The 24357-nt window shown below is 53.0% G+C and overlaps 2 protein-coding genes across 4 annotated transcripts in view; one reads left to right on the plus strand and one right to left on the minus strand.

Moving 5' to 3' along the window:
- Nucleotides 1-24357, minus strand: part of MMAB (metabolism of cobalamin associated B) — a 282131-nt gene that overhangs the window by 16777 nt on the left and 240997 nt on the right. The window lies entirely within an intron of this gene.
- Nucleotides 157-23534, plus strand: MVK (mevalonate kinase). Of its 3 annotated transcripts, XM_050749817.1 has the most exons (11): nucleotides 157-262; nucleotides 1199-1290; nucleotides 2363-2510; nucleotides 6745-6889; nucleotides 8317-8472; nucleotides 12449-12552; nucleotides 13160-13205; nucleotides 17094-17184; nucleotides 17561-17677; nucleotides 21353-21506; nucleotides 22698-23534. In XM_050749817.1, exons 2-11 carry the CDS (start codon nucleotides 1213-1215, stop codon nucleotides 22847-22849), a joined length of 1191 nt encoding a protein of 396 aa, XP_050605774.1. In that variant the 5' UTR covers nucleotides 157-262; nucleotides 1199-1212; the 3' UTR covers nucleotides 22850-23534. The 3 variants fall into 3 exon arrangements, with proteins under 3 accessions (XP_050605774.1, XP_050605777.1, XP_050605776.1); XM_050749820.1 differs by lacking the exon at nucleotides 17561-17677; XM_050749819.1 differs by lacking the exons at nucleotides 157-262; nucleotides 1199-1290; nucleotides 2363-2510 and adding an exon at nucleotides 3548-4235.

The raw sequence follows: 24357 nt of genomic DNA on the forward strand, positions 1-24357 counted from the left end.
AGGGACTTGTTTCCCATTGGTTTGACGGAAGAAGCGGGGCGGGAAAACCCGTGCCGGCTTGGCTGCATCACCACCAATGTTCAAGCCTATTGGTAAAAGTACGCCAGACTTGCGCGCTCTGATTGGCTGGGCTGAAGGCCAAGGCCTCCTCCCCTTGAGGCACGGGCGCTCTAGGCTGCAGGAGTCCGGGAGCTGCTCCGGCTCCGGCGCGGAGTGGCGGCAGCCGGGGCGTGGGCGGCGGCGGCGGCGGCGGCGGCGACAGGTGAGAGGCCGGGGTCGCGGGGCCGGGTGGCGCGAGGTCCTAGACCCAGGACGGCCTTGAGCCGGGCGCCCAGTTTCTGTGGCTCAGTTTCTCCAGCTCTGAGAGTCAGCCCCGAGGGGTCGGCGACCTCAATCTGACAGTCGTGATTTTGAGCTTGGGACAAGCAAGGGGAATCCCCGCTTTGAGCCTCAGTTTTTCTAAGAAGTGGGGATCACGATAGTACTTAGCTCGTAGTGCACTTGAATCTTAGTGTAAGGTAATCGACGTAAAACCTTAAGCGGGGAATAATTTTGCGTTATTTATAAAAGTGTAAATTGCACACACCTGTAGACCCTGCAAGCCCCTTTCTAGGACTCTGTCCTGCAGAAATACTCATTTAAGTGTGCAGAACGAGGCGTACTGGGTGTTTTCTGTGGCCTTGTTTATAATCGTGACACGTTGGAAACAGCCTAAATGTCCAGCAAAGAGTTCTTTCTGCTCCATGATTTCATGTAATTTCTACTTTCAGTAGTAGTAGTTGTAAAAGCTGAAACGAAGAACAGAGCCAGTAATAAGTAGCTCTCAGTAATTGAATGATTAGTAGGTGCCAGACACTGCTAAGTGTTTCCCTTGAGTTAATTTAACCTTCCTAACATCCACTGAGGTGCGTACGGTTATTTTCTGTCCATATAACGTGGTGGGAAACCGATGTTCATAGCCGTTTAAGTGAATTAGCTAAGACGACATCACTGGGGAGTGGAATAGCTGGGATTTGAACCCAGATCTGTTGGATGTGTCCAGTTGATTGCTGCATTGCCTTTCTGGCACATAGCAAGTGCTGGACGGTGTCTACCTTTTTTGTTATTATGATGGGCTTGAACTAGGTGTTCTAAGATCTCTTCCTGATGGTTCTGACATCTGGAGATCTTTGCTCTTCTCACTGGCTTTCCCTTTTAGGATTCCCAGGAGCCATGTTGTCAGAAGTCCTACTGGTGTCTGCTCCGGGGAAAGTCATCCTTCATGGAGAACATGCCGTGGTACATGGCAAGGTACAAAGCCGTTAGAGCCTTTAAGGATTGGGTACCCCTTCTCCCTGATACTAATTTTGCAGGACACCTGAAGCACAGCTTGGGAGCAGATCAGAGATGTCAGTTTCTCCCCAGCCAGGCAAGGAAAAGGTATCTTATGCCCACTGAAGGGATTCTCAGGCCTCACTCGGTATGATAGCAAAAAGATGGGATATAAAGCCCTATGAGTGGAATGAGATCACCTAGGAGTGAGCTTTGATGCAGAAGGAAGAGGTTTGAGAACTGAGCTCCGGGGCACTAAGACATGGAGAAGTTGGAAGGATGATCTAGCAAAGGAGTCGGAAACATCCATTACCTCATTTTACCCTTACCCCGAAGGCATACCCTTTTATTACCCTGTTTTACAAATGTGCAAACCGAGGCTTAGGAGAGAAGTGGTAACTTGATCCAAGTCCTATATACCTTGGTAGAGCTTGGTGTGAACCTAAGTCTGTCTTAGGTTCTACTCCTGCTGCACTCTGCTTTTTTTTTTTTTTTTTTTTTTCCCTGAGATCGCTGGAGCGCAATCTTGTGATCACGGCTTACTGCAGCCTCCAACCTCAGCCTCCCGAGTAGCTGGGACCACAGGTGTGTACCACCACACCCCACTAATTTTTTCTTTTATTTTTTTTGTAAAGACGTGGTTTGACACCAGGCTGGTCTCAAACTCCTGGGCTCAAGTGATCCTCCTGCTTTGGCCTCCCAAACTGCTGGGATTACAGATGTGAGCCACTACACCTGGCCTCTCACTGCTATTCTTTATGTTCTTATATTTCTCATTGAAAACATGGTGATTATGGGGAAGTGATTCCTTGGTGTTGAGAACCTGTGAAATTTTTCAGGAAGAAGGCAAAGTGGATGTTAACTTTTAGTTGATCGATGGTGGCTGTCCCCAGGCTTAGTGGGAGAGCATGCCAAAGTTGGTTAGCAGTGTCTGGCAAGGGCATGGCTGGGAGTGGCCTTTGTGCTCATGTTTGCTCTCTTGTTAGCATGTGGGCCCTGGCTCCTTTGCCACTCACCCTCAGGCTTATTGCTTTTGTCCTTTATTCTACAGGTAGCACTGGCTGTAGCCTTGAACTTGAGAACATTTCTCCGGCTTCAACCCCACAGCAATGGGAAAGTGGACCTCAGCTTACCCAACATTGGTATCAAGTGGGCCTGGGATGTGGCCAGGCTTCAGCTACTGGACACAAGCTTTCTGGGTGAGTGCAAGGAGGAGAAATCGTAAGAGCCTTACCAGAGGTGGTGAGAGCCTACAGAGAGGGCAGCTGGCCAGGTATTCCAGGCTGTCCCCCGCCAAGGGAGCCAGGGGCCAGCTATTGCCAGCGTGTTTTCTACCCTGACCTTATAAAAGTAGCTTCACTTATTTATTTTGTTTAATTTAAAAGTGTAAAACAATGCATTGGATCTGTGTGGGCCGTTGTGGACAGATCATCAAGGCCTATTGTTGAGTGAAAAAAAAATGCAAAACAGCAAACATAGGTATTTAAGTATAAATATGTGTATACATGATAGAAAAGATCTCGGGGACATAGACATCAGATTGGCTGTGGCAATTAGTTCTCCTGGGAGAGACCTGGGGCCAGAGAGTAGACAAAGGGACACATGTTTTAAATGAGGAGAATATATTGGCATTTTGTATAATTAAAAATTAATAAAAGTAGGCTGGGCACAGTGGCTCATGCCTGTAATTCCAGCACCTTGGGAGGCCAAGGCGGGCAGATTACCTAAGGTCAGGAGTTCGAGACCAGCCTGGCCAACATGGTGAAACCCTGTCTCTACTAAAAATACAAAAATTAGCTGGGTGTGGTGGCACACGCCTGTAATCCCAGCTACTCAGGAGGCTGAGGTAGGAGAATCGCTTGAACTTGGGAGGCGGAGGTTGCAGTGAGCCGAGATCGTCCATTGCACTCCATCTCAAAAAAAAAATTAATAAAAGTAAAAGTTACCTATGCTTATTATTGGAAGATATGGTCAATGCTGGGACGTTGTATTTTTTTTTTTTTTTTTGAGACGGAGTCTCACTCTGTCCTTCAGGCTGGAGTGCAGTGGTGTGATCTCCGCTCACTGCAAGCTCCGCCTTCCGGGTTCACACCATTCTGCTGCCTCAGCCTCCCGAGTAGCTGGGACTACAGGCGCCCACCACCACGCCCGGCTAATTTTTTGTATTTTTGTAGAGACGGGGTTTCACCATGTTAGCCAGGATGGTCTCGATCTCCTGACATCGTGATCCGCCCGCCTTGGCCTCGCAAAGTGCTGGGATTACAGGCGCGAGCCACCGCACCCGGCGGGACATTGTAATTTTAAAAATCACTTATTATTCCCCTTCTCCTTTCTCTGACCCCAGTAATGACTGCAAGCATTTTGGCATTAATCCTTCTGGGTGATTTTCTGTAGATGGATAGAAAGATTGATAGAGACAGGGAGATATCTTGGTTTTTTAACCAAAATTGGGTCAGGCCATATAAACCATTCAAAAATACCTGTTTTTTCTTTTGTGTGTCAGATGTGTGTGCTGATTTTTGGCAGCACTGTGAAGATTTCATCCACTCATAAGCAGGCCAGCTTTTTCCATCAGTGGAGTCCCCCGCACCTGCCCCAGAGCTGACGTGTGTTTTCTGTTCTCAGTTTACTGTCTGCTCCCTGGGCTGAAGCCTTGCTTTTTGGAACAGTGTTTCTCAGCCAGGGTGGAATAAATGAGAATCTTTTTGGGTTTTTTTCTTAGACTGCACCTGAACCATTGATACCTGCTTCCCGTTCCCTGTGAGAAACTACAGTCACTCCCATATGCCATATGGGGATGGAAGAAGAGCTGAAAATTCTCATTTCACTTGCTGTTGAGACAGGGTCTTGCTGTGTTGCCCAGGCTGGTCTGGAACTCCTGGCCTCAGGAGTTTTCCCACTTTCCCAAAGTGCTGGGGTTACAGGTGAGAGCCACTGTGCCTGGCCAAAATCCTCATTTTAGAACAACACTTTTTTTTTATTTTCTTTTTTTTTGAGACGGAGTCTCGCTCTGTCACCCAGGCTGGAGTGCAGTGGCGCGATCTCGGCTCACTGCAAGCTCCACCGCCTCCCGGGTTCACGCCATTCTCCTGCCTCAGCCTCCCGAGAAACTGGGACTACAGGCGCCCGCCACCACACCTGCCTAATTTTTTTTCGTATTTTTAGTAGAGATGGGGTTTCACCGTGTTCACCAGGATGGTCTCGATCTCCTGACCTCTTGATCCGCCCGCCTCAGCCTCCCAAAGTGCTGGGATTACAGGTGTGAGCCACTGTGCCCGGCGTAGAGCAACACTTTTTAACCTCATCATATCTTGGAATCACCCAGGAGTTTTTGTGATTGTGGATGTTGTTTTTGTTTTTACCAATACAGATGGACTTCTGGCTCTGCCCCTGTCTTATTGGGAGTTGGTAGTGGTGGTAGGAGTTTTTTAAGGGTTTCCCTGGACGATTCTGGGGACGCCTCAGTTAAGAGGCACTCCTTTGGAGCGTGCGTCTGGAGCGTTCCAGCCAGAACACATGGAACTTGCTTTCCATAGTGCACAGGGCCGCCCAGCCAGACCAGAAATGTCCCGTGAGCACCAGCTGCAACTTGTGTATGTCAGTAGCTTGGGGTGGAAGCAGCCAGGTGTGGGGGACCATGTCTCGGACCACTCCGACTCCCTTGGTGACCCTGGGCAGGTCACTTCACCCTCTGGGCCTGGGAGCAGAGACATGTTTCCTGACTGAGGGCTGCCGTGAGGATCTGACAACACTGGAGGCGGGCACTAGGGGTGCGACACAGGTGCAGTATGTAGGTAAGGGCGTGTGAGTTGCGGAGCCTTGGGAGACACATCATTTTCTAGGTTGCAAAGATCTACCATCTTTTGTTCAGTGTCCTTTTGCTCCCTCCTGATAGTCATAAACATTGAACATTTTTTTTTTAGAGGCAGGATCTTACTATGTTGCCCAGGCTGGTCTCAAATTCCTGAGCTCAAGTGTTCCTTCTGCCTCAGCCTCCTGAGTAGCTGGGAATATAGGCACCTGCCACTGCACCCTGCTACTACAGTGAGCACTTACTGGACACTTATGCATGCCAGGCACTAAGTGTGTTCACATATGTTAGCACACTTAGAATTCTCCAGCATTCCCTGGGAATAGGTGGTGGTATTCGTCCCCATTGTACAGATTTGAAAATTAAAGTTCAGAGGTCTAGTGGCTCAGGTTACACTTGTTGGTGATACTGAAAGGATTCAGACCTAGGTTTCTCCTAGCCCCACCATCCAGGCTCTTAACAACTGTTCCATCTCGATTACAGAGCTCTGAAATACCTGGGTTCTCAATAATGTCATGACTTGGCCATTTGAGTATATCATTAATCCATTCAACACATATTTACCCAGCACTTAATCAGTGCCTGAAATTTCCTAAGACACGCACGCCCAATTCCATTTCCCAGTCCCTTGAGAATCTGACCTGAGGCTCAGCGAGTGATTTGTAAAAGTAAGCTGGCCACACAGGCTCTGCTTTCTCAGTGTCTCAGAGGAAAGTGGCCCAGGTTCCTGCACATCCCTGGGAAAAACCTGCCTCACCCTCCCCTTCTGCCCAGGCAACGCCTCGCATTTACGCTGTCCTATTCCTGATGATTAGCTTTTGGAAGAGGGAAGTATTTTGGGTGATAACTTAATACTCCTTTGACTTTTGGTTTTATACAATGGAAGGTGAAACCTAGGCCCTTGTGTGATTGAGCCAGCATTCTCTGTGTGTGTCTGTGTGTGTGTGTTAAGGCTACTTTTTTTGTTTTTTTTTTTGAGACAGGGTCTCACTCTGTCATGCAGGATGGAGTGCAGTGGTGCGACCACAGCTCACTGTTGCCTCGACCTCCTGGCTCAAGCGATCCTCCTGCCTCCGCCTTCCAAGTAGCTGGGACCACAAGTGTGCACCACCATGCCTGGCTAGTTTTTGTACTTTTTGTAGAGTTGGGGTTTTGCCATGTTGCCCAGAGTTCAGTCTCAAACTCCTGGGCTCAAGTGATCTGCCCACCTCAGCCTCCGAAAGTACTGGGATTACAGGCGTGAGCCACTGCACCTGGCCTTAAAACTACTGTTAATTAAGCACTTACTACATGCCAGGTGTTGTGCTAAAAAGTTTACACGCCCTATTTAACTTTACATTCATGACAACCTTGTGAAGAGGCACTGTTGTTATTCCTGTTTTACCAAGGTGGAAAACAGGTTCAGGAAGGTTAAGTCACATGGCTAGTAAATGGCACACTTGGGACTCAAACCTAAGTCTGCCTAAAGCCAATGAACAGACTTGGGTGTGGTGTTCAGACCATAAATTCATGTCCATCCATGTTCCGATTCCAGTGACTAGCTGACTTTCTGTATTCTGTTGTTTGTAAAACACCAGAGGCCCTCTCACCCACTTGTGTTTGCTTGTTTGCCTGTGAAACAGAGCAAGGTGATGCCACAACACCCACCCCAGAGCTAGTGGAGAAGCTGAAGGAGGTGGCAGGCTTGCCTGATGACTGTGCTGTCACCGAGAGCCTGGCTGTGCTGGCCTTTCTCTACTTATACCTGTCCATCTGCCGGAAGCAGAGGTGTGTGTGCAGTCTGGGGAGGGAGTCCAGATTCAGCCTCCCATGGAGAAACAGGAAGGGTTTCTGTCATTGCTGCTGGAGAACGCACATGCTCTCTTCTAGAGCAGCAGCCATTGGCTGTCCTCACCACATGCCAGGCACCCTGCCAGACGTGGTAATATGGCATGCCTTTTTTTTGAGACAGGATCTGTCTGTCGCCCAGGCTGGAGTGCAGTGGTATGATCTCAGCTGACTCCAGCCCTGACCTCCCAGGCTCAAGTGATCCTTCCACCTCAGCCTCCCAAGTCGCTGGGACCACAGGTGCACATCACCATGCCTGGCTAATTTTTAAATATTTGTAGAGATGGAATCTCACTATGTTGCCCAGGCTGGTCTCAAACTCCTGGGCTCATGTGATCCAACTGCCTTGGCCTTTGAAAGTGCTGGGATTACAGGCATGAGCCACTGCACCCGGCCCCAACCAGCCCCTCTGTTTTTTATTGTGTCCAGAACCCAAAGGGAAAACCTCAGGGGGCAGCCCTTCCCTTGAGCAGCAGATGCTGGTTCAGTGGCCAGGCCCTGTGCTCAGGACACATTTGGAAATGGCCTGATAATTGCTGTCCAAAGAATTTCAACTTGAGAGGCATGTCCCCTTAAGTGGGTAAAGGGCATTCCAGAATCTTCCAGTCTGGGTGGGGTGGGTGTGTGGAATTTGGAGACGCACATTCAGTATTGCAATTTTCGTATTTAGGAAATGGGAGAAGTACTTCTTGGAAATTACCAAACACGAAGTTTGAGAGTTCTCACTTGGGGGAAATACATGTAAGATAAAGTGATTCGGACCTTTCTGGTGATCAAAAGCAGACCCACGTTACACATGGTTGGGGAGCACCATCTGGTGGGAGAGGCCCCTGGTGAACACACAATCCTAGCGCGCTGTGATGAGGCAGTGGTGGAAGGAGGGCATGCAGGAGGTCCTAGAAGGGGAGCCAGGAGGGTCTTTGAGGGTAGCTAGGGAAACTCACAGTGGAAGCGACATTTGATAAGGCCTTGAAAGATGGGTAGGGATTTCTCTGGGGGATAAGGAGGTGCAAGGCTATTGCAGGCAGAGGGGCTAGCATGTGCTCAGAGCAGGCCCACAGAAACACCTAGCATGTGAGCACAGGAAGGAGGTGGGAGAAAGGGGTTGACGGCTTGCCAGGTGCTTCTGGGAAGGGCTCTGGTTGGGTGACCCAGGGATTTAAATGAACTTGGTACCTGTTTCCTAGTTGTCTGATTCACCCTGAGTTCCTGATGTTCAGTAGGGATACATTTGGGGTCGTGAAGTCTCCCAAGTTGAGAAAACTGGACCAGATGCTTGGAATCAGGCCTAGTCCCGGCCCTTGGTTCGGTGCTGGCATCCCACTGCCCTGTAGGAGAGTCACGTTTTGCACCCTGGTGTGTTTCAGGGCCCTGCCGAGCCTGGATATCGTAGTGTGGTCAGAGTTGCCCCACGGGGCGGGCTTGGGCTCCAGCGCCGCCTACTCGGTGTGTCTGGCAGCGGCCCTCCTGACTGTGTGCGAGGAGATCCCAAACCCACTGAAGGATGGAGATCGCGTCAACAGGTAACCGTGGTCCTCACCTGGCCACTGTCCCTCCCACGTGGCAGGACGGGGCGTGGCTTCTGTCACGGGGACCTCACCACCTCCCTGTGAGGTGGGAGGGATCTTGGTGGCCATTTTACAGATGAGGAAGCTGAGCCCCAAGAAGTCAAATGGCTGGCCCAGGGCCACACAGCTAGTGCTGGCAGAGTGGGATTTGAACTCAGAGTCTGAGCTTTTCTCTCCTGCTCTCCACCACCTCTGCTCACCCCCATCTTGGCTCTGTTGGGTTCAAGCGCCCATGGTATGGTAGAAAGAGCTGGAGTCCAGATCTGGAGGGCAGTGGGTTAGATGAACCTCTGCATTGACTCACGCTAGGACAGTGTCCTCTGTATGGTAATGATGGTGCCCTAGGGGTGACTGTCCAGTTTTACCACACGGTTATGAAAGACACTAGAGTGTGCTGAGAAATCCACGTTAGGGGATGTGTCCATTAGACTAGGACATTTCTCCTCCTCCGGGGCCATCTCCATGAAGGGCGTGCCACCTCTCTGTGTTCCTACTGGTGGGGGACCACGTGACTCAGTGAGGCCTGTCAAGACAGGCTTGACCACAGACCATTTCCGTCATTAGGAGAATGTGCCTTGAGAAACCACCCAGTGCACAGAGGTTATGCAGTTTGTCCCGGGACCAGGAGTTGTGGGTGAGGCCCCTAAATGCAGAGCTCTGTCGTCTTCCTGGGCTTGTTTTTTTGCTGTTGTTGTTTTCTGAGCTTGGTTTTGTTTGTTTGTTCATTTGTTTTTTTGAGATGAAGTCTCGTTCTGTCACCCAGGCTGGAGTGCAGTGGTGTGATCTTGGCTCACTGCAAGTTCTGCCTCCAGGTTCAAGTGATTCTCCACAGGCCGACAGACTGGCCCTGCCTTTCAAAAGGCAGAGGGTGACTGTGCGTGTGTGTGCATGCATGTGTGTGTGTTCTTATGCTGCTTCCAACCATTTCTCCCACTTTGCCCTGAAGGCCAGTCATTCCTTCTCAGAACCCTTAGGGAGAGTAGACCCCCCCCCCCACCCCCACCCTGCCCATCATGTGTTTCTGAGTCGGAAAGGACTGGAGCCCAGTCTCCTTTGAAGACTCAAATCTGAGCCTCCTAAAAAACAAACTGTGTAGAGCAGGAGGAAGACTCACGTTTGTTGAGAGGGCCAGGCCCTGGGCTAGATCAACTGCCTGAGTTACCTTCCCCCGCCTCCATCACTCACTTCTTCCCACGCACGCTGCCACCTGTTGGTCCCTGGAAAGGGCCAGCCAGCTCTGGTGTGGTTCCAGTGCTGCACAGGTGGTGTGTCTGGAATGCACCCCACACACACCTTGCTCAGCTGGCTCCCCTTGTCCTTCAAGCACCCCACCCCCGCCCCCACAATTCAGCCCATAGTACTCTTACAGAAACACCTGCTTTGTAGTCACATATTGCAGTGTCATGGATTTGTTTGTATTTGAATCCTGATTGCTTACTGACCTTCACTTTCTCCATTAGACTCTAATCTCTAAGAAGTCAAGGACCTTGTCTGTTTTGCTTCCGACTAGGAGCTTAGTCACAGGCACATAGCAGTTGCTCAATCAATGCTGAATGAATGAGTGTATCTTGTTGGCACCATTAAGTTAGTAGCTAAGAGCTTGGGCTCCAAGTCAGCAGACGTGGTCCTGACCCAGCAGTGAGTAGCATGGTGATTTCCAGGATGCTGTTTGACCCATACAAGCCTCAGTTTCCGCTTCTGTAAGAAGCAGGATAATTATTGTACCTTCCCTGTAGGGCACAATTGGGAGGATTATGGACCATTTTTCAATGGTCCATTTAAGAAAGCATTTAGCACAATGTTTGGCACATGCTAATCTAGTATGTTAACTGATGTTGACTCATTATTAATCATAGTCTCACAGCTACCATGTGAGTTGCCAAGTCCGTAAAAATCCTTGTTTGGCAGATGAGGAAGGAGACTCAGAGCAGGTAATTGACTTGCTCAGGGCTCCACAGCAAGTAAGTGATTGAACCAGGCCCCCCAGGTGCTGTGACCCCAGATGGCCTATTTTTTGGGGAGCACATCCTATCTCCTGGGCATTACACAAAGCGCTTGTGTGTTTTTTCCATCTCAATATCCTCAGTGAGATAGACCCTTTTTTTTTTTTTTTTTTTTTGAGGCGGAGTCTTGCTCTGTCCCCCAGGCTGGACTGCAGTGGCGCGTTCTCGGCTCACTGCAAGCTCTGCCTCCCGGGTTCATGCCGTCCTCCTGCCTCAGCCTCCCGAGTAGCTGGTGCTACAGGCGCCCGCCACCACGCCCGGCTAATTTTTTGGTATTTTTTAGTAGAGACGGGGTTTCACCATGTTAGCCAGGATGGTCTCGATCTCCTCACCTTGTGATCCGCCTGCCTCGGCGTCCCAAAGTGCTGGGATTACAAGCGTGAGCCACCGCGCCTGGCCAGATAGACACTATTACCCCTGTTTTATGGATGAGAAAACAGAGGGTCTGAGGTGGAGTGGTTGCTCACAGATGCCCAGCGAGTCAGTGGTGGGATGGGTTTCAAAAAGGGCTCACTGGCTGGGCACGGTGACTCATGCCTGTAATCCCAGCACTTTGGGAGGGTGAGGTGGGCAGATCTCTTCAGGTCAGGAGTTCGAGACCAGCTGGCCAACACAGCAAAAATCCGTCTCTACTGAAAATACAAACATTAGCCAGGAATGGTGGCAGGCGCCGGTAATCCCAGCTACTTGGGAGGCTGAGGCAGGAGAATCGCTTGAACCCAGGAGGCAGAGGTTACAGTGAGCTGAGATCGTGTCACGGCACTCCAGCCTAGGGGACAAGAGCAAAACTCCATCTCAAACAAACAAAACCAGGCTAACCGCTTACTCCATAACTCTGCCACTGAGCCACATCATTCTCAGAGGTCACAAAACCACCTTTAGCTTCTACTGTTTCATGAGGAAGGGAATCTGCAGAAAGGAAACAAAAGCCGAGAGCAAAGAGTGGGGAAGTGGAGTTGGTCATTTTGCCTTGTTCCATACTCATGTTTTTTGGGTCTGTTCACTTAAAGTGTTTGTGAGCCCACACCGGGTCCATAGAAGGCAGTAAGGCCACACGCTTGGGAGAGATCCAGACATGGCTGGGACCAGCCTGGCCCCCCCAGGGGTGTCTGGGGCTCCTGGGATTTGAATTCATAATAATCGTGCTTTGGATCTACTTGCAGAGCCCTGGGAAACAGTCACACCTCTGCCCGTTCCTCTTAAAGGCAGGCTTGGTTCAGGTGTGGGCGCTTATGCAGAGGTCTGTTATAGTGGCAGTTGCCACCTGCTGCTTGTGGACACCTTGCCATCATTAGACACACATGCAGATAGCCTCTGAGGAGGGTGGCGTTCCCATTCTCCAGAGGAGGAGAGTGAGGCTCAGAGAGGTTAGATAACAGGCTCCGAGTCACTCAGCTAGTAAGAGGCAAAGTAGGGACCAGATGCAGTGGCTCGTGCCTGTAATCCCAGCACTTTGGGAGGCCAAGGCGGGCCAAGTTCTAGACCAGCCTGTCAATATGGTGAAACCCCGTCTCTACTAAAAAATACAAAAATTAGCTGGGTGTTGTGGCGCGCACCTGTAGTCCCAGCTACTCGGGAGGCTGAGGCAGGATAATTGCTTGAACCCAGGATATAGCCGAAATTGTACCACTGCACTCCAGCCTGGGCGACAGAGTGAGACTCCGTCTTAAGGAAAAAAAAAAAAAAGAGGCAAAGTAGGACCATGGGAGTCCAAAGCCCGGGCTGTTTTCACTGCGCCAGGTGGGCTTCAGAGGGAAGGGCAGGTTCAGCACGCTCTGGAGCTGGAGAGGTTCAGAGCGGACTTGTTCTTTCTGAGCTCAAGGGCCCAAACTCCTATGCCCCTTGGCCTCCCCTAGCACAGCCCCAGGTGACCCCTCCCCAGCCCCACTCCTCACTGCCACAGTAAAGATGAACATCTGTGTCTTCAGGTGGACCAAGGAGGATTTGGAGCTAATTAACAAGTGGGCTTTCCAAGGGGAGAGAGTGATTCACGGGAACCCCTCTGGAGTGGACAATGCTGTCAGCACCTGGGGTAGGTGCTGCCTCGGGTTTATTTTTGTTATTTTAAAAATGCTTATTACAATGGTCGGTGCCCAAGAGTCTGTGCTGGTTTGGGAGGAATTGAATCAACGAATTCTGGGAAAAATGAGGGGGGATGGGGAGAAATCTTGGGGCCCTGCCTCACACCCCCTGAATCAGAATCTCGGGGGTAGGACTGGGGCCTGGGAAGCTGCAGCCTCCACGAGCTCCCCTGGGGAGTTGTAGGTTCAGGATGCAGAGCCGTTGCCGTGGAGTTTGCAGACTGCTCAGGTGGCCTCCCCTCTGGTCAGGACTCTTGCTTACAGGGCCCAGATGCTGTGTCCCGGGCCCCACATTCACCATGTGGCCTGTCGGGGGAAGCTGGGCAGTCCAGAAGGAGGGGGACCCAGGAATCCAAGGCCTGGCGAGGGCTTCCTGGTGGGGCTTCGGGGACCTTTTGCCCTCCTGCACCTCTTGTAACTGAAGCTGGGCTGACTCGTTACTTAGTCTGTTTCCTGAATGGGGCAAAGTGAACCCAACCTAACGTTCAGCCTCTCTCCCAAGTAGCACAGGTGTGTTAGCTTTTCCCACAGCTCTGACCTGCTGACTTTTCTCTTTAGGAGGAGCCCTCCGATACCAACAAGGGAAGATTTCATCCTTAAAGAGGTAACTTGGGGGTGGAGCAGCACATTCAGCCATGGCTGCATCGATGTGTGCAGGGAGCAGAGCTCTGCACCTTTGGGAAGTACCATAGGAGGCAGGTGTCCCTGGCTCTTCGTCCCCCCAGTGTGGACCTCACAGTCCACTAGCTGCAAGGAAGGGAGGGGTGGTGGGGGAGACCTGGCAGTTGGTCTTTCCTTCTCCCCTTCAGCTCTTAAATTGCAGAGAGATCAGAAAGGGAAAGTCATGCATGGCTGTGCCTGTAGACCCTCAGCTGCTCATTCATTCATTCCTGTATTCGCTTAGTAAACAAGAATCCATTACTTCCTGTGTTCCCCACGATGCTGCACTGGGGTCTAGGAATGGAGAGATGAAGCAGTTTCCAAGGGCTCTCAGTCTGCTTGGGGGCTGGGGCCAGACACACACACAGAAGCCGCCACAGGACAATGTGAGTGACACCATGATGGAGGCACGCAGGGCAGAGGCAGGCTGGAAGTCAGAGGGAGGCTTAGGAGGGACTCGGAGCAGAAGTGACATCTGGAGACTCTCAGGCTGTTTTATGTTTCTGGGCCCCTCCCGCTGGAGTCATTGGAATCACAGACGTGCATGTGAGAGTTCAGCATCCTGTGTTGTTTGCACCCACGGCGGAATTGTCGGGTGCCCGGAGTGAAACATGGCAGAGGGGAGCTAGGTGCCTTTTTGGCTGTTCCCTAAGCCCTCGATTAAGTTGTGGGGTGGTGATTGTCCCAGGGTGCTTTGCCTCCTTCCTGGGCCTTTTTGCATCTGTAAGGGTCCTGGGGTTCTCTCTTCTTTACCCAGGGTGGTCTTCATGGATGAGTGGCAGGTTCTGGCCTGCAGCCCCCACCAGCTGGGCCACTCTATTAGTGGCTCAATAACCTGACCTGCCACAGCGCCACACCTGGGCCCCTGGCTGGTTCTCTGGGATCTTCCTGTCCCAGCTCAGCCTCGCCTCCCTTTCCAAGGCTGTGCATCAGGGTTGGCAGCACTGGCACTGTTGAGATTGGGGGCTGGCTTATTCTTTGTGCTGGGGCCACCCTGTGTATTGCCGCCATCCCCAGCCCCTACCCACTAGATGCCAGTAGCACCCTCAGCGTGGCCATCCAAAACATTTCCAGACATTGCTCAGTGTCCCCTGGAAGGCAAAATCACCCTTGCCACCGACCTCTGCACTCCACAGAAGCCAGTAGGAGCATGGACCAGCTTCCTCTGGCTGCTCCGGCAGTCGTTGCCACAAGAGCCTCGGGGGCCCAGGTGGAAGCTGGTTTGCTGCTGCACTGGATCCACATGCAACCAGAGCTGGATTGTGTGGAGGATTCTCAAATGCCTGGGCCCCGGCCTGTCCTCAGGAGCCCACGGTCTGATGGGGAAGGCAGTCACTGTAATCGTCAGAAGATACCTGAAGGGTTGTGAAGCTGCTGTGGGTGACAGTGACGGCGTCATAGATGCAGCTGCGGGCCTGGGGAATCATTCATGGAAGTGGTGGCATTTCACTCCTTCAGTGTCTCCTGAGACACTGGAGTGGTGCTTGTGACCTAAGCACTGGACTAGGCCCTGGAGCTAGAAAACTGATGAAGACATGGGCTGGGCACTGAGTGTACAGTCTACTAGGGGCATCAGGAGATGAATGAGGAGGCTTTCCAAAGGGGGTGGGTGGGGGAATGGCCAGGCGTTGCTGGTGTGCTGGGTGGAGGCGCTGGGTCTGCAGGCCTAGGTTTGAGTCCAGCTCTCCCACTTGCCAGCTGGCGCCCTCAGGCAAGTCACTTCTCCGGGACCTCCAGCTCCTCGTTTATGTAAGGAGATCTTGAACATACAATCAGAAGCGGCAGCTCTGAAGTGCTTAGCTCTGCTGGCCGAGTTTATCCATCCTTTCCACAAGTACCATTGAGCACCTACTGTGTGCTGAGCACCGGGGCCTCCACAGGGAACAAAACAAAGCCCCGCATCCGTGGAACTCATACTTTGTTGGGAGAGGAGGAAAAATCAGTTGCTCTGTGAGAGCATGTCAGGCAATCTTAAGCACCTTTAGGAAACAAGGCAGGGTCAGAGGCTACAAAGGGAAGGGGTGCCGATTGTATGGGGGGTCGGGGGCTGCTAACAAAGGAACATTGAACAGGGACCTGAATGCGTCACACCGCTATGGGGCGGGGCTGGTCCCCAGCAGAGGAAGCGCGGTGCAAAGATCCTGAGGCAGAAGCATGCTGCCTGGCATGTCACACAGTAGCTGGGAGGTCAGGGTGGCTGAGCGGAGTGAGCAGCCCGGGGGAGGGAGGAGAATAGAAGAGGCTGGGGCCATGGCCAAGCCAAGATCACAGGAGCATATACCAGGCTTACCCCCGAATGGTGGCCACTGGATGGCGTATGAGCCCTGGAACTGGTGGGGCTGGTGACAGGCCTGTCTGCAGAGGACTTGTCTAAGAAAGATGAAGATGCAACACCCAAACTCCTCCCGCCTGGCAGGATGGGAGCATGGAGCAAACCAACCTTTGCTGCCTGCTGTGGGGTGCCACGGGAGCAGATGGCCGACTTCACAGAGAAGCTGGGGGCCGGACTCCACATTAATCCCACGGATGGCTTAAGGAGCTTCCCCCCCGCCGCCCCCACCAACCATGCGTGGTGCCTCACTGTAAAGAAAAAATGCATTGTTTGTGACGTGGATCAAGATGCGGCCTCCCAGAGCGCTGCGCTTTTGAGGAATGGCTTGTCTTAGAAGGGAAGAGAAAAGCCAAATAGAACGTTCATCTTTTGTAAAGTTTAAAAAAAAAAAAAGGGGCCAGCCTCCAAGACTGAGAATCGATATTAATTTCATGGGCTTATGGGCAGTGAGATGAAGCAGGTTTCTGGCAGCCCTTTCCAGCCCTATTGGATTTTACAGTCCTGAACTGTGAAGAGAGCGAATAAAGGTATCAAGGGCTCTGCCCGTCTCCAGCTGTCTCGGGCCAGAGCTCATCCAAATCCCCCACCCTCCATCCCAGCCTACAGTCCTCTGAAAGGCAGATTGGATGGCAAGAAATGTTGGCTTGGACACTACAAGGACAACTGGGATTGTGGCTTTAGGAGGGATTTACGCAGCTCCACGGGGTCATGCTAGAGAGTCAGCTCAGCATGGCTGCCTGGGACACGTCTATGCACCAGGAGGCAGCCAAGGGGATGACTGACTCTAACTACACCTGGTTTTAGACCAGGGCCACTCGTCCAGGCACCATCGAGGTAGGGCAAGAATGGGCTCAGCGTGCTGGGGACAGTCCTGCCTGCATTTACCGAGCCCATGCGTGGCGCTGCCCGCATCAGCTAGCCTGGGCATCTTCCCTCTGCGTGATCCATTTCAGGGCCTGTTGTTGGTCTAAAACTCCAGCTTCGTGAGGGTGACCCATGCAAGCGAGCCTCCGCCCCTCCTTGTGCTCTGCCGTAGCCACTTTGGATTTCTCACTGGATGACTGTGCCGGGTTCCACCACCTCCAGGCTCACACAGGCTGCTCCGACTGCCAGAAATCCTCACCCTTCTAGCTTTGCTTTGGTGGCTTCTTACCCTTCCTCAGTTCTCAGTGTCCACGTCATGCCAGGAAAACCTTCTCGGACTTCTCCTGTCTCCCCTCTCCCCTCCCTGGCCCCGGCCCCGAGGCCAAGCTGTGCCTAGTATGTTGTAGGCCCCAGCTGAAGTTGAATGAATAAATGAGCGAGAAACCAAGGGGCCTGGGATGGAGGCACAGCTGTGGCCTGCAGTGGGAGTCCCATGCTCCCCCAATCCAATGTCACCTCTTGTGCCTCCCTTCTTCCTCTGTATCAGGGTAGGGCGGCTTCCTGGACTGCTCCCAGTCCTGACCCAGCTCCTCCACCTTGAGTTCAGTGTGGACCTTCCTCCTCTTCACCCTGCAGGCCGCCAGCTCTCCAGATCCTGCTGACCAACACCAAAGTCCCTCGCAATACCAGGACCCTCGTGGCTGGCGTCAGAAACAGGCTGCTCAAGGTGACTCTTGTTCCCTTCCCGGGCAGGTTTCAGGGTGGTCAGGACACAGTTACATCTGGATTTTCCAGGTTTCCCTCTGGCTGATGGATTCTAGGGGGTGTGGTGGGCCTTGGGGCCCTTAGAGAGGTGGTTTTGGCAGAAAGGAAGGTACCATCCATACCCATAGCCTGGCCAGGAAAACAACAGTGATCGGGCTCGTTAGACACACTGACTTTGCAGCTGGGAAGGCAAAAACCAGGCCCAGAAGAGAGGCAGTTTCCCCAGAGGATGGGCGCAGGCTGTGGGAACACCTCCTCCCTCCACCCCACTGCTGGGGCAGCTGTGCTGCATCTACCTCCCCCAGGCCTCACCAGCCATTCCTTCTTTTTTTCTCTAGTTCCCAGAGATCGTGGCCCCACTCCTGACCTCGATAGATGCCATCTCCCTGGAGTGTGAGCGTGTGCTGGGAGAGATGGGGGAGGCTCCAGCCCCAGAGCAGTACCTCGTACTGGAAGTAAGAGGCTGTCTGCAGGAACCAGGGTTATTGAGTCCACACCACTGTCCAAGGCAGTGGCTCTGCAATCTGGCTGTGCTCAGAATCCCCTGGAAGCCAGCACATAGAGGCCAGGCCCTGCCTCTGGCCTATGCTCTCAGAAGCCCTTGGCCTGGGCCCAGGTCTGTGTGTGCCACACAAGCGTATGTTATTTTCAGGCCTCTTCCCAGGTGATTCTGAGTAATTGGGAGAGAGCAGGGAAGGAGGTCAGAGCCTGGCTCGTGCTAAGTGCAGTGGAACAGGTTTGGGGTCACATCTAAGGAGCTCCGGCCCACGTAGGTAGATGGGGATGTGGCTGATAACAGAGCTCTGTCAGTGCAGGGGTGACTTCTTACTTGGTCCTTCTCCTGCTTCATGGGTGCATTCAACAACTACTTGTCAACTGCCTGCTTTGGGTCAGACAGGTCCTAAAATTGTTTTTTCATCATCATAACCCCATCCACTGCCATTTGCATAATTCTAGTGTACAGGTTGTGACCTCGTACTTTGGGTGTGGTTAGGCCTGTGTGTGAATCCCAGCTCTACTTCTGCTGGATGTGTGGCCTTGCTGGAGTGTCTTAAGAATGGTCAGATTAGACGGGCACAGTGGCTCACCTGTAATATAGCACTTTGGGAGGCCAAGGCGGGTGGATCGCTTAAGCCCAGGAGTTCGAGACCAGGCTGGGCAACATGGTGAAACGCTGTCTCTACAAAAAATACAAAAGTTAGCCAGACATGGTGGTGCATGCCAGTAGTCCCAGCTACTCGAGAGGCTGTGGCAGGAGGATCACTTGAGCCCAGGAGTTCAAGTTTGTACCCTGGGCGACAGAGTGAGACCTTGTCTCACAAAAAAAAGAACACTTGGAGTCTCATGGGTGACACACAAGCACAATGTCTGGTGTGCCATGAGCTTAGGGAAGCAAAGGGTCCAGGCTGCCCCTGGACACAGTCTAGCTGGCCTGGTGAATATGGGCTGATGTTAGCCAGCTGGCTGCCCTTGGGGAGTGAGAGGATCGGGTGGCCCCCAGCTGCCGTGGCTCTGCAGCAGCCATCAGTGAAGGGACAGGAGGGGACCCCTTTGAGAGGGGTGTGCGATCTCCATGTCACCACAGTCCCCCCTACTCTGTAGTCATTGCCTGGTGCCTCCCGGTCCCCCTGTGGGCATTCGAGTCTGTAGCCCCTGTGCTGAGTGGAAGCTGCCACTAAAAGCTTTTTACAAATCATTTTTTTCACTTGATCCTCACACCCACCTCCCTGTGAAGTAGGTGTCTTACCCCTATTTCACAGATGTCAAAACTGAGGTCTGAAGGAGGACTTCCCCCAAGGTTATCCGGCTAGTAAGTGGCCGAGCCAGGGGTCCAGCTGACAGACTTGTCTGTCCCTTTATTCAACAGATCTGTCGTGAGCACCTACTGTGTGCCAGGGTAGAGCCTCCATTGAATTCCTGCGTTTCTGCCCTCATTCCCTCAGTCTTTGTCTTCCTAGCTCTCGATTCCTTCCACGTAGAGAGGAGGGAGCGCAGTCCTCCCCGAGTAGGAAATTAATAATGATAGAATACTGCCTAAAATACACCCTGTCGAGCCCCTGGAGAATGCCACAGAACAGCACGTTGATTATACATTGTGTGTATTTTTGGCTGTGGCAGCCGCTGAAATGTGCAACTCGGCTGCTGGACAGCTTTGCACTCAAACCAGCGAACTGTTCTCCTGTGTCACAACCTGTCATCTGATCCTTGACAGATTTTGGATCAGAATGTGACAGGTGTCTGGAACCTGCCTCGGCAACGTGACACCTGGCGCTCAGGCGCAGAGAGCGGCCCCCAGAAGTCTTCTCTCACATCCAGCCCATTGGGCTGCTGAGAGGCACCCGGGGCTGCCACCAGGCCGTCAGGCCTGTCAGCTTATTTGTCAAAAGTGCTGAGCTTGGCGCGGGGCGCGGTATGAGGCAGGCTGTCGGGGGGGCCACCCCAACCCTGCCCAACCAGCCGTCCCCACGCGGGACAGCCAGGTAGGCCTCCGCAGAGATGCTTCAGTGATTGGCAGCTCCTGGTATACAGGCGATGCAGAGCTTCACACAGAAGTGAGGAAAATCAGGAGTGCTCTCAGAGGCAGGGTAGACAGGAGCTTCACGTCAGGCAGACCCGCCTTCCCGTGCCAGCTTGGTACCTACTAGCCCGGTGATCGTGGGCAAGTCACTTCTCTGAGCCTCTGTTTCCCCTTTTGTAAAGTGGGGATGATGGTAAGGTACCCATAAAAATACTAATAGCACATATCTTGTGCCAGGCATTGAACAGAAAACTCACCTTGTTTCATCTCAGGGCAAAGAAGCAGATACTTTTTTTTTTTTTTTTTTTTTTTTTTTTGAGAAAGAGTCATCTTGCTCTGTTGCCCAGGCTGGAGTGCAGTGGCGCAATCTCGGTTCATTGCATCTTCCACCTCCCAGGTTCAAATGATCCTCATGCCTCAGCCTCCTGCCTAGCTGGGATTACAGGCATGCGCCAACATACCTGGCTAATTTTTGTATGTTTAGTAGAGACGGGGTTTCGCCATGTTGGCCAGGCTGGTCTCGAACTCCTGACCTCAAGTGATCCACCCGCCTCAACCTCCCAAAGTGCTGGGATTAAAGGCATGAGCCACCACACCCTGCTGAGGCAGATACTCTTATGACCCTGGTTTACAAGCGGGAGACAGACCCAGCACAGAAGACCTTGCCTGAGGACACACGACCAAGAAGGGGCAGCACCGAGACTCGAACACAGGCCTACTTGACTCCAAACCCCGTGGTTTTTACTTCCTGATGGCTGGGACTGTGGCTGGGCGTCCATCCTTAGAGCCCCAGCACGTTGTGGGTTAAATGAAATCTAACTACTGGGTGCCTGGGCAGTGAAAGCTGTGAGTTTTATTTTTTCATCCACATGCATCTTGTTGGATCCTTAGAGCAGGAGGTTTACCCTGCATAATTGAAGAACCCTAGACAAACAGCTGTTTCCCTGCTTATGGCCTTGCTGGAGTGAAACCTAGTTCTTATTCTGAAACCAGTCCCCAAGGCAGCTGTAGAGAGGCATATTATTTGAAACTTTTTCTCTTGCAAATGACAGAAATCCATTTCAACCAGGCTTTTGTAGAAAAGGAACGTATTGGCTCCCAGCTGAGAAGACCAGAGGTAAACGGCTTCAGGTATAGCTCGATCCAGGGGCTGAACCATTGTGTCGGGAATCTGTCCATCTGCCACGTAATCTCTGACCATGTGGCAAGATAGGTCATCTTGGTGACTTGTGTCTGAATTTAATTATTTTAGCAGCTCTAGTGGAAAGGGACAGAGAAAACCCGGGACGAGGGCGGGGGGACTGTGATTGGCCCAGCTTGGGCCACATGCCCATCTTTGATCAGTCACCAGTGCCAGAGGCTTCTGTGACCAGCCCTAGGATATGTGCTGAGTGCTGTGGTGAAGGTATGCTCAGCTCTACCCAAGCTCCATGAGAAACGCTGCAGGGGAGAAGGATTCTTTTACAAGTGGAGAGGGCCAGCGTGCAGGTAGGCGAAACTGTTAGCTGTCTCCAGCCAACAACCGTCAGATGGACGAGGCAGGCTCAGGGGTGGGCACAGGACCTTGGCCTCAGGCAGGCCAAGTGGGAACAGATGGAACCTTCTCCCCTAGGAGCTCATTGACATGAACCAGCACCATCTGAATGCCCTTGGTGTGGGCCACGCCTCTCTGGACCAGCTCTGCCAGGTGACCAGGGCCCGCGGACTTCACAGCAAGCTGACTGGTGCAGGCGGTGGTGGCTGTGGCATCACACTCCTCAAGCCAGGTATCCCGGGGGTAGGTGGGCCAGGCTGCCAGCCTGGGCTCCTAAGAGGGATCCACCTGGAGAATTCCCTTGAAAGGAAAAAGAGACCTGGAAACAGGTCTCAGTTCTGCTGTGTGGCCTTGGGCAAGTTAATTAACCTCTCTGGGTCTTGGCTTTCCTCCTTGGTAAAATAAGGATGAGAGGATGTAGCTTGCAAGATCATTGCCCAGATTCAAGCAGGAAAGTGCACCTAGAGAGCCTGGTGCAGGGCTGGGCTGGGGCTGGGGCTCCTGTCATCGGGGCTGTCCCCACAAGCTTGGGAAGTAACAAGGCCATTGTCACTCTCCACGTCTGCCTCACCTTGCCCCACTTGTACCCCTTGACGTGGTCAGGATGGGGTTGATCTTGCTACAGAACAAAAGGTTTTCCTTCCCGTTGGTCTGGAGAAAGAGCAAGACCGAGTAACCACCTGACACCTACCTCTGCCCTCAGGCTCGCTCCTGATCTACAGTAGGCACTAACCGTTCCCACCTGTCTCAGTTTCCCTCTGTGCTCCTTGTCCCCTCCTTCCTGGTCTCCCTTCTCTTTCTCTTTTGTCTTTATTTCCTCCTCTCTGTTCTTCAGCCTTCTTTTCCCCTCTGTTTTGCACTGAACCCCCTTGGGCTCCAGGCATCCCCTCACCCTCCGTGATGGCTCCCAGGCCTCAGGAGGTGGCCACATCCTCACTCCAGCTGACCCCGACTGTTGGTTCCTAGTTCAGAGCCCATGACGATGGTGGAACTTGACATTTCTGGAGTGTGCCCGCTGTGCCAGCTGTTGTGCCAGGCACTTTACCTGCGTTATTTCCTTTAAGCCTCCCTGGGGTCTGCATGGGGGAGGCATCATGATTCCCATTCCCAGATGAGGAGACTGAGACTGAGAGAGGGGAAGTCACTTGTCTGAGGCCACATGGCCAGTACAAGGCGAGGCCAAGTCCTGTGACTTGAGAGCCCATGTTTTTAATTCTTGCTCCCTAAACCCCTGGGGGTACGACGCTGGGCATTCCAGTGCGCGGAGGGGCTGCAGGTAACTGTGGGCCTCATGGGCCTGTTGGCTCAGGTGGGGTCACAGCCAGGAAGGCACAGCAGGAAGGCCCGGGCTTTTGCCTTGAATATGATGAGCTTCTCCCTCAGAGCAGCGTTTTCAAGGGTGACCTGCCTTCCCTCCCCACAGGGCTGGAGCAGCCAGAGGTGGAGGCCACGAAGCAGGCCCTGACCAGCTGTGGCTTTGACTGCTGGGAAACCAGCATCGGTGCCCCCGGTGTCTCCATCCACTCAGCCACCTCCCTGGACAGCCGAGTCCAGCAAGCCCTGGATGGCCTCTGAGAGGAGCCCACGACACTGCAGCCCCACCCAGATGCCCCTTTCTGGGTTATTCTGGGGGCTGCAATTTGCCCCTGTGCTGCCCAGCGGCGCCCAGCTCCTGACACTGCTGGAGAGGCCCCAGCCGCTTGGTGATGCCGGCTGAGCTCTGCACAGTCCCAGCGGTGGGACCTACGGAGGCATGGTCTGCGCTCTGCATCCTCTGAAGCCAGCTGAGCAGGAGGCCTAGGAGGGTCCTCTGAGGCTCCAGACCTGAGACAGACGGGCTGCTTTCCCGAAGCTCCCACGGTCCCATCTGCTTCAGGCCCCGGCCTTGGCCTGTGTTCTCCCTGGCCGCCTGGGTCGGATGCTCAGATGCTGGGGCCCGGTTCCCGGAGAAATGTGCCTTCTATCTCCCTCTGCAGGGACCGCCCCCGTCTCTCAGAGCCAGGTCTCTCCCTCCTCCTCCAGGAAGCCTTCCCCTACCCCTTGTCCCCCCTCCCTCCCAGAGCACCTGCTGTCTGGGTAGCTCACTCAGCACTTGCTGCGGCCTTCCCTTCTACCTAGCGGGACGGGGCTTCCCCAGGGGCTGTCCTGGAGGTGGTGGGCCTGGTTAAATAAGGCAGGGTCCATGTGCAGTTTCTTCCAATCTGTACCTGAGAGGTTTGTGGAAAAGAAAGCAAAGGGGGAATAAAAAGATTTTGTGTCAGCAGTAGACTAGGGAGACTCCAGGCCACTAGCACCTTCCTCCTCTGTCCCTGTCCCCTTTCCAGCTGTTTCTTCCATGGAGCTCTTCAGCAATGGAGGGAAATAAGGGTTTGGGGTCACTTTGTTGTGTGTCTTGGGGATGAGGTGGCTTTTCCTGGATGGCCCTTGCTGGAGAGGGACTGGAACACGGCTCTCAGTCCATCAGCACAACTCCAGGCTGCTGCTGCAGAGGGAGAAGTTGAGCTTCCTAGCTCCAGAATCCCAAGCACCCACGAGAGCACAGACCTGTGTAAGACAGGAAAGTAGAACCTGCCACCGCTCCTGGGCATGCCTTCCTTTCTGAAATGAACTGGCTGGATGGAGAAAACAGACTCAAATGTTCATAGCCCGGGTGCCTGGCACTCCCCACTCCCACCCCCCAGCCCCCACCGGCCCTGTTTGAACTTTATATTGCAGTCGGCTTGGTGCTTTCTAAAGTGCCAGTGTCCATCAGGAAACCCTTGTGGTTGGCGCCTTGCCAGCCAGAGCCTCGGAGCCGCGGACCTGCGAAGAGGCCGAGTGGAAAGGTGGGGGCCCTGCGCAGGGATTTCAGGATGAAGTGAAAGCGATTCAGTGCGCGTCTGCCCTTGGCCACTAGGGGGCAGCTGGCGCCCTTCCCTGCTGTTTTCATGGGGAAGATGAGAGGATCAGGAGCGGAACTCCACCCCCAGCTCAGCCTTGGGCCCTGCCTGGGATCACTGCTGGGAACGTGTGGGTGAAGGGAGGACAACTGCCCCAGCTTAACTTGTAGAAATGGCCCGAGTTTGATTGCTGTTCCCTGATGG

This window comes from Macaca thibetana, chromosome 11 (assembly GCF_024542745.1).
Source record: "Macaca thibetana thibetana isolate TM-01 chromosome 11, ASM2454274v1, whole genome shotgun sequence".
Classification (NCBI taxonomy): domain Eukaryota; kingdom Metazoa; phylum Chordata; class Mammalia; order Primates; family Cercopithecidae; genus Macaca; species Macaca thibetana.

Excerpts from the sequence above, each read along its gene's own strand:
- MVK (XM_050749817.1), top strand. The coding sequence starts at position 1,213 with ATGTTGTCAGAAGTCCTACTGGTGTCTGCTCCGGGGAAAGTCATCCTT. Across the intron at positions 13,206-17,093 it reads AAGATTTCATCCTTAAAGAG|GCCGCCAGCTCTCCAGATCC; the intron begins GTAACTTGGGGG and ends TTCACCCTGCAG. Across the intron at positions 17,678-21,352 it reads AGCAGTACCTCGTACTGGAA|GAGCTCATTGACATGAACCA; the intron begins GTAAGAGGCTGT and ends CTTCTCCCCTAG.